The sequence below is a fragment of the Anser cygnoides genome, chromosome 16 (genome assembly GCF_040182565.1).
Source record: "Anser cygnoides isolate HZ-2024a breed goose chromosome 16, Taihu_goose_T2T_genome, whole genome shotgun sequence".
In the NCBI taxonomy this organism is placed as follows: domain Eukaryota; kingdom Metazoa; phylum Chordata; class Aves; order Anseriformes; family Anatidae; genus Anser; species Anser cygnoides.
In genome coordinates this window covers 302,806-318,594 of record NC_089888.1, presented here as the reverse complement: position 1 = coordinate 318,594, position 15,789 = coordinate 302,806, and the positions used below count along the sequence as shown (strand labels likewise).

Here is a 15,789-nt window from a genome sequence, read left to right as displayed (position 1 = left end):
AAGTGAGCTGCTCATAATGATATAGCTCATAATACCCCATGCAAGATGGGAGTAGTGCTCAGGCACTTCCCAGTACACTGCCAAGGTCGCCTGTCCCAGCAGGGAGCAAGTCTGGGCCGTTTGGCATGTGCAGAGCACAGCAAACGGTCCCAACCGGCACTGGTCCTTCTAGTGGCACAAGGCAGACAAAATCCTTGTTTTTTGCCAGGGGTGCAGACTGTCAGCAGAAGCCACCTCCTGCCAAGACATGCACTGCTCATCCAGCCCATCCTGGAGAAGTGGGGGTCTGACGTAGCTGAATTCCCCTTGCTCCAAGCCTCGGTGAACCCCAGCAGGATTGTCACTGAGAAAGCTGTTCCCCCTAAAGTCACATGGGCCACACCAGGCTGCTACTAGCATATCAGGATGGTTTCATATTTTGTGCTGTGGTGCCACTTACCACATGCTAACGGCCTTGGCAAATCAGGGTCTCCAAACCTACTCCACACCAACTCTGCATATGGCACCATGAACGCTGCCACAAATACCTACGAGCATCAAACTCACATGGTCTCATCTCCTACAGCCAGATAAGCCTGTGCTCCCCAACCATGACCCCCAGGGACTCTGCAAAAGAAACAGTAAGAGACGGTGGCAGACCCCCTTTTTCAAGGCACAGAGACAGAAGAGACAAGGACCAAGAAATTGGAGATTCACCCTCTTTCCAGACAGAAGAACTGCCAAACATCGTCCTTCCCAGACACTGCCAACAAAGCAAGGACAACCTCCATCTCAGACTCATCTCCCTAGTTCTTGTCAGCATCTATTATAGTTGAATAATACAGACATGTAGTGGCACACCCTCGGGTACAAGGCACATGTGGCTTTCTAGCATGATTCAAATTAATCAGTGTAATTAACCAGCAAGGGGACACTTACAACAGCACATAAAATACCACCAAATCTGCTCAATAGCCTGCACTATTTGGGTGATAAAACCAAAGCAGGACAAAGCACTCAGCAGGTAACTGCCTTACAGGAATCTAATAATCATGGGCTTTACTCTGCTGTGAAATACTTCTAGCTCAGATGTCCCATCCTCAGAGACCCTCTGGGCAAGGCACCTTCCATCTGAGGGCAGTCTGGACCAACATGTCCCCTTCCACAAACTGAAAAGATACAACTGTTGTGAAGTAACGCATGTGGAAGGAGCCTCAGGAGGTCTGTGGTTCAGCCAGAGCTCAGAACAGGCCACCATCAAAGCTGGATCAGATTACTCAGGGCCACATCCAGTCAGGTTTTGACCATCTCTAAAGACAGAAGTGTCACCCTCATGGTGGCAAATTTTCTCTTTATATCCTATTGCTATTCCCCTTCCTGCAACTTGTGTCCTGTTGCTGTGCATGTCTGAGAAGAGTCTGGCTCTGTCTCCTCTAACTGCTCATATTAGTTACTTGGAGAAAACATTCACTCCTCCCTGAAACTTCATAGACTGGTTTGGGTTGGAAGGGACCCCTAAAGATCATCAGGTTGTTCAAACGTCGTTAAAACAAACAGATCACTGCCTCAGCAGTGATCAAGGGTGGCAAGCACTTGCCAGATCCTTTGCCTTTGCCCACACCCACCTGCAGCGATTGGGAAATACCAATGTATCTGCCAAGACAGAAGTGCTGTCTGGGGCACACATCCTGGAGGAGGTCAGCCCACTGAAGATGGGATCTCAGCCCCAGGCACCAGCTCCACACCTACCCTTCAGCTCAGGACGATCTGGGAGGCAGAAGCTACGTGCAATCTGAAGAAGGCAACAGACCCAAGGTTCAAAAGGCTCATTGCTCTTCAAACACGGCAGGGAGCTGAGACCCAAAAATGGAAGCTGTATAGCTGCATCAGCTTATCCGAACTGAACAGCAATGTTAATAGGAAGGGTACAGAGCCACATGGCTACTGTGGCTGAGGGATGCTGAAGCCCACAAAGATCATCAAGTCCAACTCCTGGGTCCCCAAAGGATCACCCAAAAGGACCCAAAAGGACCACGTGTCTGAGAATGTTGTCCAAACACTTCTTGAACTCCAGCAGGCTTGGTGCTATGACCACTTCCCTGGGGAGCCTGTTCCAGTGCTCAACCACCCTCTCGGTGAAGAGCCTTTTCCTGATAACCAGATGAACAGGAGCTGTGCCTGCCACAGAAGAGCTTTGCCCCTACAAAGGTGAATAATCTACAGAAGCACAGAGAGTGCAGTGTGGTATAAAGCAATATGGAAAAGTTGGCCTACAAATTTTAATGCATGCTGATTTCTCATCTCACATAAATGTACTGTAACCCACATGCTCCTTGGGCCCATCTCAGCATTGGATAAGTAAAAGAGAGAGGAGGGTGAGGGAGAGCTACCTGGAAATAGAACAGGATCTACCCCCCAACAATGTGTCTTCCTGGACAAAACTTGGGCTCCCAGCCCCTGCAGTGCAAAGCACATATACAGGTGCTGACTACTGTTAAGAGTGCAACCTCCTCCAGCAGGAATGCAGCTGCCACAAAACAGTGCAATACAGCTCTCCTCTGACAAAAAGCACATGAAGATCAGCTGCACACTATCTGCAAACTGAGAATGAATAGTGAAAGCAGCACAAAGCCTAAATATGACTAATGCCTGCAGGCTTTTGCAAGGAGCCACAGGGATATTCTCATAGCCGACATTGAAGATCATGCCTCTGAAGTTTGTGCATACGAAGATCCCCAGTTACACACCAGAAAAGCTAGCCTAGATCTTTAACACTTTCCAGGTAAGTTCTAGGACCTGATATGGGATATACAACGCAAACCTGGAGACAGTTTCAATAGCTGAAACTTCTCAGAGCATGAGAGGTAGTGCCCTATGTATGTGAAAAAAAAAGCTCATTTATCAGTGGTGCTTTTTCTTCACCATTCCTGCCACTGCAGGAATTAGAATCGTTCCCTGAAGCTTTGCAGACACCAGCACATACCATGCCTCAGTTCCCCCTATTCCAGTGGGGCCGTTTAGTTTCTTGACTCCCTCCTAAAAGACTTCTGAGGGATTACAGGAATTCAGGGCTTACTGAGGGAATTCAGGACTGCACATAGTGTGCTTTTCTGGGCATCCAGGCAGTTTTGGTCCTGCCTTTGAAACCCCTGTCAAATTTGAAATACCAGACATATAGTAAAGCTAGTAACGTCCAAGAACGGAAGACAAACTAAGCAACCCACACACAGTTCTTATCACGTACCCAAGTGTGCAAACCACACTCACACATGCAACACCTACATTATGAAGGACAGCATGAGAAGAGCTGGTTGCAAAGATACGGGAGGAAAAGAGAACCTGAGTTTGAAGGAATCAGAGGCTTATGTAGGGTGCAAGGGAGCACATACATGTATGGACCTGCAAAAAAAAGGTGGAGGAGGTCAAAATCAAAAGGGGAAAACAAATTGCTCTTCATTATCGTATATTATAAGAAATGTAACACTCCAGGTGTTGTTTTTTTTTTTTTTTTTTTAAATGGCCATTAATAACAATGGTGACTCTGAGAGTTATGCTGCTGTTATGGATAATTAAATCTTATGATTAGGGCAGAAGCCTGGCCACCCAGAGTGGTTAGGCCAGGATTCCCACGTGGGGCACTAAAAACGTATTCAGGTGCAGAGCAGGAGCAGAAAGGGGTTTGCTCAGGTGGAAGTTCTGTCTCCTGGCTGGTGCCAAAGGCAGACAGGATGAGACATTTGGCTTCGCACAGTCAGTCCTGTGCCTGCTTCCTCCAGCAGTGCAGCCACGCATGCTAGCACTGACAGAAGGGCAGACAGCTTGCACTGCCATGAAGCCACAGGCAGTGCAGGACAGACGACAAACACACCCTCAGCAGCCAGCAGGCAGAGTTGCACAGAGCACTCCTGGAACCCAGGCGAGGCCTCTGCGAGAGGCTTTTCACAGCTCAGACATCATGAAAGAGTCAGTCCCAGTACATACTCAGTGGTCAGATATTCTGGAAACAGACTTGCTCAAAAGAGGACAAGGATTCTTCTGCAGACTGTCAGCAGTTTTGCTCTTATGAGTCGCAAGCAAGTAGAATGGTATATCAACCCACCCGGTGTATGAAACAGCCAGCGTAAGAAACAGCCAGTTTGTGAATTAAGATACAAAAAGTCAAGGAATCAAGAAGCTTGGATTCCTGGAGTGACATTAATTCTCACCACAGTCCCACAGGGCACATTTTAGTTTATGCCTTAATACAGCAGCATTAATGTTGTTGCAGGAAGCTGAGCCTCTGCACGTCCTGGCTTGTGCATTTTGCTCCCAGTGGTCCCTCTTCATTCTAGCAGCCTGATTCTCAGCTTCCACTCACATAAAACTGTCTCAGACTAGCAGGATCCCATATGCAAATGAGTTTTCAGTGCTTAGTCCATTGTTCTATACACACACCATTAAAAAGAAAAAGAAATTCTGTGAGAGAAGAAAGCCCAGGTGCAGCAGCTCCCAGGCTAGTAGCGGGTGCAGCCCTAGCTCATGCAATCTCCTGGCCTCAGACAATAACACTTGCCACCACAGACCCCCGCCTGCTGTCCAGCGTGCTTAGGCACCGCTCAGGTTTGAGCAATCCTCCAGCTGCAGACGGGCTCTGGCTATCTGGCCCATGCACACCAGATGGATTTCAGGAGATGCTGGGTTTCACACATGCAGAGGCTCAGGCACGCGTACCTTCCTTACACTTCCCTTATGGCAGAGTCTCTGAACAAATTTCACTCTGACTCCTATAAAAACAGCCTTAGGAAATCTCTATTAGTCCAGACAGGTCAACACAACAGAGATGTAGCATTTCAGGCAAGGAGCTGATCTCAGCCACAACAGGGTGGGGGGACTTTGCTGTCCAGCTTTCCAACCAGAGCTGCAGCTACTCAGCCTGCTTGTCCTCTGACAATTTTTCATTAAACTGCGGGTACTTTACTGCATGCTTTGTGCCTTAAATACCTCTTATTAGCATTTGAGTGTATTCCCTCCTCAGCAAGCTTGCAAGGCTCCCATTAAGGGTAATGAGAGTCACACTCCTGGGAGGCAAGGAGAATATATACCCCAACATCTCTTGGTTATGGTCTACTCTAACCAGTTTGTCAGAGCATCATCTGCTAGGGATTTATTAGAGATGCATTTTACAACAGGCTCTATTATAAGTTATTAAGGAATGGATCAGCTTCCACTGTTCTTTCATTAAATATTAATAGAACATTTATAAACCGATCCTTATTTTAAAGTGTTACCTTTAATCAAAGCCCTGGCGATAACAACGCTGCCTTTGATAAGGCCCCTCCGGTAGCACTTAAACCTTTCATGCAGATTTTACATGCCTACAGGCGTACTCTGCTCTGAGCACAGAGAAGCTATGGCTGGTGCAGGCACAGGCAGGGCACACTGGGCTGGCACAGCACTGCCTGCTGTGGGTGCTGCACGGAGCTGCGCAGCAGCCGGCTGGGCTGGCAATTCTCCCTCTCCAACACCTGCAAACACCAGTGCATGGGTACCCCAGCACCAACAGCCTGCATGGAGGTTCAGCCTGGTGGCATACGATTATGCACGGTGCAATGCAGGACACATGGCCAGGGTCTCCTGCTGCTCTCAGCTGGGTCTCCCGGCTGGGTGCTGCTGGATGCCGCTCACCTGTTTTACTGTCCACAGTAAAGTGTTGCTCGCCCTCCAGCACACTGTAGACTACCCGGGCGCTGCTCCCATATGTGGGGTCATCAGCATCAGATGCCATCACCTGCATCACAGAGGTGCCTGCAGCAGGGACAAGAACAAAAACAAAGTCAGGGAGGAGGTGAGAAGAGCAGCACAAACCTTGGGGCCAGGGAGCTGGCAGAATAGAAGAGTGGGGGCCAACACTGACCACTCACACGTTCTGATGAAAACAAGCAGAACAGCTGTGCGCAAAGGCAGCACCACCTCCCCCCAAAAGACTGACATCCAGAAATCTGAACCCTTCTAGAAAGGACCCTTTTGTCCTGCAGAGTGGCAGGAGGGACTGGACCGTGGACCACCTCAGGGCTGCTGTCTGGGCAGGATGTGCTCTCCAGATCACTGATCTGAACACCTGGCAGCTTTTCTCCCAGAAGACATCTCTGCTGGTCCATCTGGGAAAGAGCTGGGTATGAGAAGTTACCACCACAGCTTCCCCTTTTCTGTCAGTACTGAGCAACACGGTCACCTCCAGCCCACGGAGGAACTTTCTGGCCAGGCCCTGGTCCCCACTGCAGTGCCACATCTCTGCAGATGAGGGTCTCATGAGGGTCTGCTGAACCAGAACCAGACACTGCACCACATCCTCATGCTCTATGTGTAGAAGGGCAGAAGGACCATAAATTGAATAAAAGCCCTTCAAATGTCTGCAATTAAGTTATTGATTTTTCAACCCTGCCTCATTAAACTGGGTACTTCACTCCAACTGCCCCTGTGATGGCTTTATTTTGACATCATGTTCAATTTGACGAAAGTAGGAACCAGGACATGAGAATTAGGTCAGGAGCAAAAGAGCTAAGGTCTTCAGAGGCAACGAAAGGGAGGAACAAGGAGAAGCCTAGTCTTATCTACAGACACCCCTGAGAAAGGAGATGGTGTGACCAAAGACCTGTGAGGGACAGGCTACTCATGTTCCACCTCCAGTACCAGACTGAGCACATCCCTGCCCAGGAGTACAAGCACTGGCACCAGTCACCTCTCTGGGTTGAGAGGCAGGATGGGGAGAACAGCCCTCAGCTGCTCGAAGGAAAGAGCTGCCATGAGCAGCAGGGATGCACATGCTCCCCCCAGTCCAATTCACTTCTGATATCCTGGAAAGGGTTTTACTGAAGAAAATAATCAGTTATCATTGCTGCTTTTCATCCTCTCTGGCCATCTTCTCAGAGCTGAAACTCTGCTGATAACATGAGAACCCCCCTAATCAGTCTTCAATAACAAGCTGCTTTGCGTTGACTTATTTATGCTTTGATGCCTTCAATGAATCTGTGGTGCATCCATGCCCACCCAGAGGTGGGTTTCGTTTCTGTGTTTTAAGCTAGGCCATGAAGATGACAGGCAGGTGGGCTGCTCTCTATTCTCCAGCACCAGCACAGAAGGCTCCTGGCTCAAGGGAGCACCTCTCACTGCTGGGCGCTCCCAAGCACTGGAGCCACAGGGCAGCAGGTCCAGCTTGCCCAGTCTGCAGCACAAGCACCACGTCTGGGACCTGTGTTTTCCAGTCCAGCGTGAGGGGAAGCCAAGCAGCATGAGAAGCATTGCGGGAAGGCACCCTCAGCTCAGAGGCAGCAGGATCAAGGTGCCCTTGAGCTGAAGCCAGCAGCCCTGAAGGTGATGAAGGCTGTGCTCTTCCCTACCTGCTTACACAGCATCTCATGAACAGACAAGTGATACTGGACAGATAGGTAACATCAACCCCACTTGGCAGGCTAGAAATCAAGGCACAAAGGTGCAATGCAGCCTGCTCAAGGTCACTCACAGGATATCGGGAATCTATGAGCGTGACTTTCCAGCACCCTCTCTTAACCCCCACTTACCCTTTTTCCACTTCTTTCTTCCCCTTCTCTTCTGAACTGAAGAACAAAGGTCTGAAGCTCCAGTTTAACCACTAAGGTCTGACCGCTCCCTCCCAAGGGGACCAACCCAGGGAGGACACTGGTTCCCACCCCTGCTCTCCAAGCATAGCACTGCCCACAGCAGGTACAGAGTGTACGACTTATTTAGTTAAGCACAAACACTGAGCACAGGAGGCCTCCCACCACCGCAGCCACCCTGTGCGGGCTGGGACCTCTTCCCACCGGGGCAGGGCTGAGTGGCCAAGCTGCCAGCCCCCGCCGCAGTCTCCCCTCAGCAATCCAGGCAGGTGCCATCCTGCATGATGGTTGCTGATGGCTCCAGACCACTTCTTACGCCACTCCAAACACTTATCTAAAGTAAGTGTTGAACGGCAGACTCCAAACATATCTAAGAGTAAAGAGGTCCCACAAAGAACCCCCAAGTGAGCTGGCAGAACCTGCCACTTCCCCAGGTACAAACATACAGCCAGGCTCCAGGCCCAGGTGACAGCTCACCTATGCTCCTCTCCGTGCCACAATCACCTTTCCTGTGCAGATCTTGCCATGCAGAATACAAAGGTCCCTGAGAAGAACACTGTCATGCCCATGTCATCCCACATACCCTGGGACTGACGCCATAGGGCAGCACTCCCATCTGAGGGACCTGGATTCTCTAAAAGGGGCAGCTCCAATTCTATAAACTGTATGATTTACAGCTTTCACCTCGTCCCAAAACATGCAGTGGCTGGTGCAACCCAGAAGCAAGCCAGGAGAACATCATGGAAGAAAATAAACCAGAGGAGTTTAAAAATTACTGGAGCAGAAATGAGCATCTGGCAGTCTCAGGAATGCCCTGATTGGTAGAAAGCCAAGCCTGGCCCAGGGGGATTCACTGCAGAGCCCTCACCCCTCAGGACAAGCCTTGGCTGTAGCACAGCACCTCAAACATACAACAAAGGAAGCAGCCTTTGGGGTGTCTCTGGCCCGAGAAACCTGTGGGACAAGGCACCCAGCCGTTGGCACCAAGCAGTAAGCACGGCGTCTTGGGGAGTAAACCAACACATCAAATTCTTGGGGCACAGTTTCCCTGAGGGGCTCAGCCCATGCTGACCGGATGAGAGGGTATAGCAGGTGCTCAGGTGTGCAGATCAAAGGGCTCAGAGCTTGCACCATGACTGGAGCGAGGTGCTGAAGGGAAAGGGGTGTTCTCACCAAGGACCAGCAGGCAGGGCAGTGCCCCACTACCCCAGCTCGTGCCCACTTGCGGCCCCAGCCACTGCCAGATGCACACAAGTGTTTTGAGCACGTTGTGTTAAGAAAAACCCATCAGACTGCCTGCAAGTGTTCTGGCTGCATGTTAAACAAAGTCTTTTCCTCTGCTTCCAGTGTGGAGATTAAGCAATTTCTCTTCACAATAATCAGTTTTGCATTCAGCCAGCTTTGTGCTGGAGCCAGGGCTTGACCCCAAGTTTCTGTCTGCACAGCCAAATCATCTCTAATCTTGGTTCTACACAGAGAAATAAGGAGAGCAAAATGCACCAAGGGAGGAGTTCTGTTCCAATGAAAGGATGCACATTTCCTAGAATGTCATCTACTACAGACTCTGCATGCTCCCCAGACTGCCCAAAAGCAAGCTCTGGGCTACAACACCCACCCTGTACAAGCAGCAGGGATGTCTTGCAGGAGGCAGCGTGTTCTGGATTTGGGCTCATGCCTGTGTGCACCAGACAGCTGTTAAGCAGATCCCAGGGAGCTCAGGAAGGGAGTCCAGAACTCAGCTAGTTTTAGCATCTTCTGTTACAAGGTGAAGCTCCTGCAGTTCCCAGGGAGTTGGCTGGGTCCATCCTACCTCCTCTGCAGCTGCAGGTCTTCTCCTTCAAGACCAGACTCTGCTCAACCCAGGTCTTTTGGAGTGATCAGCATTAGGGTGTCCAAGCAGAGGCCGAGCCTCAGGTGTCAGACACAGCAGCCTGCAAGCTCTCAGCCCACGGTTTCTTCTTGAGGTGACAGGACAGCAATGGGACTGCAGCAGTATTTGCAGCTCAGGTCCCGTCCCAAAGCTGGACTGTACTTGGCTAATTCCGATGTACACATGGCAGCTGCCCAAAGCAACCGAGTGGTGAACATGGAGGGAGTTAGCAGAAATGCTTGCAGGCAGCACTATGAGCCCCTGCCTTCCTCTGTCCAGGTGGACCCAGTGCATCGCCTCCAGCCGCTGCTGTCAGCCCGGGGGCAGGACAGTGCTCTGCTCCCTTGGGAACTGCATGGGGAGAGCCCACAGCCTGACAGGCAGAGCCCTCTCCCCTTCCTGAACAGCCTCCTACAGCACCAGCTCAGACTGTATCCTCTGCACCCTGACAGCAGCATCCGACAGCCACCTCAGCTGGCACTGTGCTGGTCGGTGTCTGTGACAGCCTCTGAGGGAAGAGGCAGAGTCCTGCCACCTGCAGAACAGCTGCATACTCTCTTCTGACACCCAGTAACCCCAGAGCAGGTGAGGTTTCTGGAGATAAGTCATTTAAAGCTGCCCTTGCAGCTGGTCCTGCCATGCCATGTCAGGGGAGCCTAAGTGAGACTGTTGGGTCAGTTTCCATTTTGCATGCGTTTCCTCCAAGTGCAGGAGCTCCATGCCAGCCTCAGGCTGGTGCTGTGTGTGTAGAAAACACCACCATCTTTTCCAGGAGCATAGCATAGGCTCAGCCTGGCTCCATGGGCTGGGGTTAGCTCCAAATACCACCTCTGCCCTGACACATCCTAAACTCTTGTCTTATCATCCTACCCAACTTACACCTGCCATTTTTTGATCCATGACAGCAATGCTTTCCCATAAGCATCCACTTTTGGCCACCGTCAAGACAAGGTCCTGGAACAAAGAGGCCTTGATTCCACCTTGAGGTAGTCTTATAGTCTCAAGCAGAAGTTCACAGTGAGTCGATGAGTTCACGGAGGAGACCAAATTATGCTGCCCTGGTCCCAGTGCAGAGCACAAGACAGATGTCTTGCGAAGCACTCCCAGCTACTGTTCGAGAGTTTGTGCAATTCTCTCATTATTTATTATTCCCTCTTAGGCAGTGGGAAATCAAATGACTTTCCCTCCCAATTAGTACTCCTTCATTATGCAAATGATGTCCTTTGATCTGTTCCTGCTGTCACAGAGCGGATCTGACCGTATTTGTTTTACTCCTCTTTATGCTCCAGGAAGGTACCCACCTCTGAGAGCTGGGACTATGCTTCCGGCAAGGAGTGGGAAGCTGCGGTTGATTGCTGCCTCCAGTGAGAGGAAAAACCACCCACTTGGGCACCCCCTGGCACAAGCCCCAGTGAGGTCTGGAAGACAGGAGCATGACACAAAGAAGAAGGGGGTCACACCTTTCACTTTTCAGGCTGGGCAGAGCAGCAGAGATGAGGAATGAACAGCAGCTCCCTACAAACCTCTGAGCTGAAGCATAGCCCTGCTTCCTGGGTTGGCGCCATCCCAGCAGAAAGCACAGTTGAACCAGGAGCACTGGTGATCTGGGGAAACGGAGCAGAGGCCAGACATGCTTGCCAGCAGGTCCCCAAGTTTTGACCTTGATATAAGTCAACCCAAGCTGTTCTCAAGCTTCCCAGACCTCCTGGCCCTGCTCTGCCACTGCAGGAGACTGCATTCATCCACATCCAGAAAGGCAGTAAAGGCATGCTCCCCATTCACTCTCATTAAAATACCCCTCAGGTCTAGTGTAGATCATCTGTCCAGCCCAGGGATTGCAAATGTTACTGCCAATACCAACTATAAAAAAAGCCACGATCACAGCTGCAGCAAGCCTTGCTACCACAAAAGGAGTACTCCCACTGTGGCAAGGAGGCAACTTTACCTCCCCAGCCCTAGGCATCATCCCAGGTTTTGCATCTGCACACCTTCCTGAAATTCACACACCCAGGTCCATGACCTGCCCCATCTCCCACTGCGTCCTGTACCTCATACTCTGCACCAGGGCCACTGCAGAGCAGCACAGCAGCCTCTGAACATTCACAGAACATGCCTGTCCCATCCCTTGTGCTACCTGTTCCTTTGTAAAGCACTGATAAGCTGCAGGAAAAACAGGAGGAAGCTGGGGACTTGTAGCAGCAGCTGCAGCTCTGCATTCACACTGCAGACTGTGCAGCAGCACCATTTAAAGATGCTGTGTGAAGCTCTCCTGCCCTTTTAGCTGGGCCATCTCCAGGGCTAGGCTGCTGCAGAGCAGCCCTTACACTCCCCAGTTTGGCCAGGCTACAAAAAGCTCCAAGGTTGTCACAGGCAGAGAGACATCAGCCTGGTAAGCAGGCTCTTGGCTCCAGCTCCCCTCTCTGAGCATGAAGCTTGGAAGCACATCCCACGCCGTTCATAGCACTTCTTTTTACTTTTAACTTCTGAGTATTTTAATTTGCAGGAATTGCCTCCTTTCATGTTGTGAAACCGTGTTTCTTTCTCGCTCTGATCTCCAATTTCGCATAGAAACTGTCTCCTTTGATATGTCTTGTTCACATCAGTCTGTGATCAGGCAGCTCCATAATTGTTAGTGATTTTAAAAGAATTGGGATCCTTGTCTAATACTCAGAGTCGAGAATTCCTTCCTTTTTAAAAGTTGTTCAAGCAAAATAGATTAATTTAATTTCTTTCTTCCCTTTGGGAACAGGATGCTTCTTCCTGCTTTGCTGCCCACATGCTGCCTTTCATTTCTCCAGGAGCACATGGCTGTAGTTCAAGGGGTCACCATCTGACTCAGGAGCGGATTTGTGCAGGTAAATGGAAGAGGATGGAGAGCTTGGGATGCCTCGTGAGAGTATGCTCTCCCATCCGCCAACAGCAACCCAGGCAACAGCAACTCCTGGTGCAGGCAATTCCTGCACTTCTGTAGCTGCTGGAGGCCATGCGCCAGCCTCACAATATACTGTACATTAATCATGGAGACCCAGAGCTCTGTCCTGAGGCAGTGCAGACCCAAGCAGCATCCCCTGAGCTCAGCTTCCAGGACACCTCCTTGGCCAGATCTTCCTGCATGCATACAGCAGCACCTGGCAACTCACACAACCTGCCCAGCCCCTTGCACAGCTCAGCTCTGCTCCCCAGGGGCTCTCCTCTCTGCTGCGTGCTGCCTTCCTGCCACCATCATTCCCCTGTCCATCCCTTGCTGGCAACGCTGGGCAACCTGCCTTATCTTTGATGCCAGTCAGTCTTTTGCAGGCTGCCTTTTACCTTGACACAGCCTTCAGAGAGCAGTGATTTATAGTTCCCTGCTGAAGCACGTGCCTGCACACACCGTCTGCTATGCATTCTGGCTCATCGATGGGGGATAACAACCTGATGAGGGCAGGGAATAGAGTGACATCCTGGGGCCGGGCAGTGTCCCCCCCTCCCCAACCCCCCCCAGTGTTGCTCAGCAGTCTGGGGACCCACTGGTGGGCCAGCACAGGGGCTAAGGGCAGTGATACAGCATCCCCTCCCTGTATCCCTCTCAATGCTCAGGAGAGCGCAAAGCTCACTGCCCCTACCACTGCCGCTGGGGGATGGACTCGCGCAGCCTCACAGCACCTGTCCCAGCCTGCTACTGCTCGGCACACCATCCAGGCTGACGATCAGCAGGCTTAAAGATATCTGGCAGCAGGGGGAAGGGCAGGCTAGCGGTAGCACAGAGGAAGCCACTCTTCCATCACATCGGGCATGAATTCCCTGATCTCAGCAATGCCTGGCCCCTTGGAGGAAAGCCAGAAATCAGTCAAGAGGGCTCAGCAGTACTGCACAGGGATGCTCAAGGGAAGAGCCAGGCAGCCATGGGGCTCTGGGTGAGCAGCAAAGCTGCATTGTGCAGCAGGAGGGGCTAGGGCACAGGCAGGCAGAGCAGGAGAGAAGGCACTCAGGTTAATGCAAACCACAGGTAGCTGTGGGCCCCTTGGCATGCAAGGGCTCGTTCCCATCCCCTGTCCACAGCATCCAGGATCCAGGGGCTGAGCAAAGGCAGGGCAAAGGCACAGTGGGCAGCCGGCACCTCCCTGATCCATCTCCAGGGCACAGCTTAGGGCTGAGACTGAGCGCACAGCCACAGGCTGGCAATCAGCTCAGAGGATTTATTCACTTGTTTTCCTTAAGCTACCTTATTTATTTGTCCCTCTTGGCTCCTCGGCTCTGGTCTCTGCTGGAATCCATGCTATTTGCAGCCTGTTTTGTGGGGTACAGCAAGCTCAAGGCTTGACAGGGGAGGCACAGGTTTCCCTCCCCCCTGCTGCCCAGGAGACCTACCAACAGGGGACAGCTCAGCCACGCTGCCGATGTAGGGCCCCTCCAGGAAGCGCGGCTCGCTGTCGTTGATGTCCTGCACCTTGATGATGAACTCGGACTCGGGCTCCAGCAACTGGTCTGTCTGCCGGTCACGGGCCTGAGCCCGCAGCGTGTAGAAGGTTTTCTGCTCCCGGTCCAAGCGCTCGGTGGCGTGGATATCACCTGTGATCTCATCGATGAGGAAGATGGTCCCTGCACCCTCCCCGGAGATGGTGTACTTGATGGAGCCGTCCCCCTCATCCGAGTCTGAATGGATCTGCCAGGGAAAGAGGGAGAGAGTGGGAGCAGGCTGGGGCCATGCTCATGCCCCACAGCTGTGGAGCCCCTGCGCAAGGTGCCCCCAGCCCCTGTGTGACACCCCATCCACTCGCTTTGCCACCACTGGACTGGAGAACCACACAGAGCACCACGATGGATGCCCATGCACGTGGTGGTGGGGAAACACACCACAACATCAGTCTTGCCTCTGTCACTATAAGCTTGGCAGATCACAAATGCTGCTGGTACCCAACCACACCACATGCCAAGTGACAACCCCCCCCCCATCCCCCAAAAACAAGGCTCGGAGATGCTGACAAAGGGAAGGACAACTCAACAATAGCCCTCAAAAAAGAGGCTTTCCTGTGGTCAGAGACAGTGTCTGAGGTCACCTCTCCCATGCTGCACAGCAGACTGGGGTATCAAGGTAGCTCAGCACCAGCATCAGCCCCCCACCTACCTGGCCAGTTGCCCAAAAGCCCACCCTCCCTGCCCACTGCTTTGACCACAGCCACACTCACCATCCAGGCACTGGTGCTGGCAGGCCCCCCTACCTGTGAGCATCACACCCAGAGCCAGCCTGGACAAAGCCTGCAGTGAAACAAGGCAAATCAGGCCTGCATTCAGAATGAAAAACAGACCCTGGGAAAGGTGCTTTTGTAGTCGATCTCCACTTCATTTTCTAATTAAGACAATGTTTGGAATTAGGAAAAGAAAGGGTAAACAGCAGCTCCCCATGGACTAGGAGCTGACTGGAATCCAGGCCAGACGTCCAGAGGTAATTTTATTGGTGGCATTAAACTGAGTTACGAGGTTTTTACAATCCAGCCACTTATGAGAAATCTATTAACAGTAACTGGACAGGCAGAATGCATCTTGACAGAGAGCAGCACGGGTCTTAATTGGGACAATCCATAACAGGACAGGGCCCCCGAAAGGTTTCATCAGCTGTCTTCGTTTGGTACCTGCAATTTCTGCTTAGAATCAGCAAAGTTCCCCACCCCCTCAAAAAAAAAAAAAAAAAGCTGTCCATTAATCGGCTAATGAAATATGAAAATGTTTATGGGCCATTCAATCTTCCAAACTGCAGTTCTATAATCCACCTTTCAGACATACAGCTCTACCAGCAAGAATTTATACCAGAGATGCCTTTTTTTTTTTTACGATGCCTTTATTATATTTGTCTTGTTAGATACAGTTTATATATTTATTTCATGAGCGAGGTGCCCACACATCAGACAATTTAATGCATTTTATACAACTGTTCTCCTATTACTTCCCATGCTGAAACACCTCCCTAGGTTTGCCCAGGATGTGGGCCTTTGCTCAGCTAGTGTCTACAGCCATGAGCCCAGCAGTGTCCTGGGACCACTGTGATGATCTGGGACCACTGTGCAGACCTGCCAGGGCAGCGGCTCTCAAAGCGCCCACAGGGATGGTCTGCCCTGGTCTGCAGGAGCATCCTGCCCTGGAGATCCTGCACCAGCCCTCTGGCTGCTGGAGAGCATGCTGCCTCCTCCATGATATAATCTCCACAACATTCACTATTACTCCATCAGAGATCAAGCTTTTCAGACAGAAGGTGCGCCTGATCTGTTCAATATAGGTAACAGAAACCCGCATTTTCCTGCTGAACACCAGCCTCATGATTAATAATTAGGCCAGAGATCAACCACCCTG

The 15,789-nt window shown here is 51.3% G+C and overlaps 1 protein-coding gene across 3 annotated transcripts in view; it reads right to left on the bottom strand.

The window, feature by feature from the left end:
- The window catches only part of CDH22 (cadherin 22), a 79,706-nt gene that overhangs the window by 33,174 nt on the left and 30,743 nt on the right, over nucleotides 1-15,789 (bottom strand). For 2 of the 3 annotated variants that reach the window (XM_066978220.1, XM_013198518.3), the window contains exons 2-3: nucleotides 13,813-14,107; nucleotides 5,644-5,763 (exon numbers count right to left, since the gene is read on the bottom strand). In XM_066978220.1, the coding sequence (XP_066834321.1) occupies nucleotides 5,644-5,763; nucleotides 13,813-14,107 (415 nt within the window). Of the gene's footprint in view, nucleotides 1-5,643; nucleotides 5,764-13,812; nucleotides 14,108-14,630; nucleotides 14,701-15,789 lie in introns of all 3 variants that reach the window. The other variant, XM_013198519.3, reaches the window with a different exon arrangement.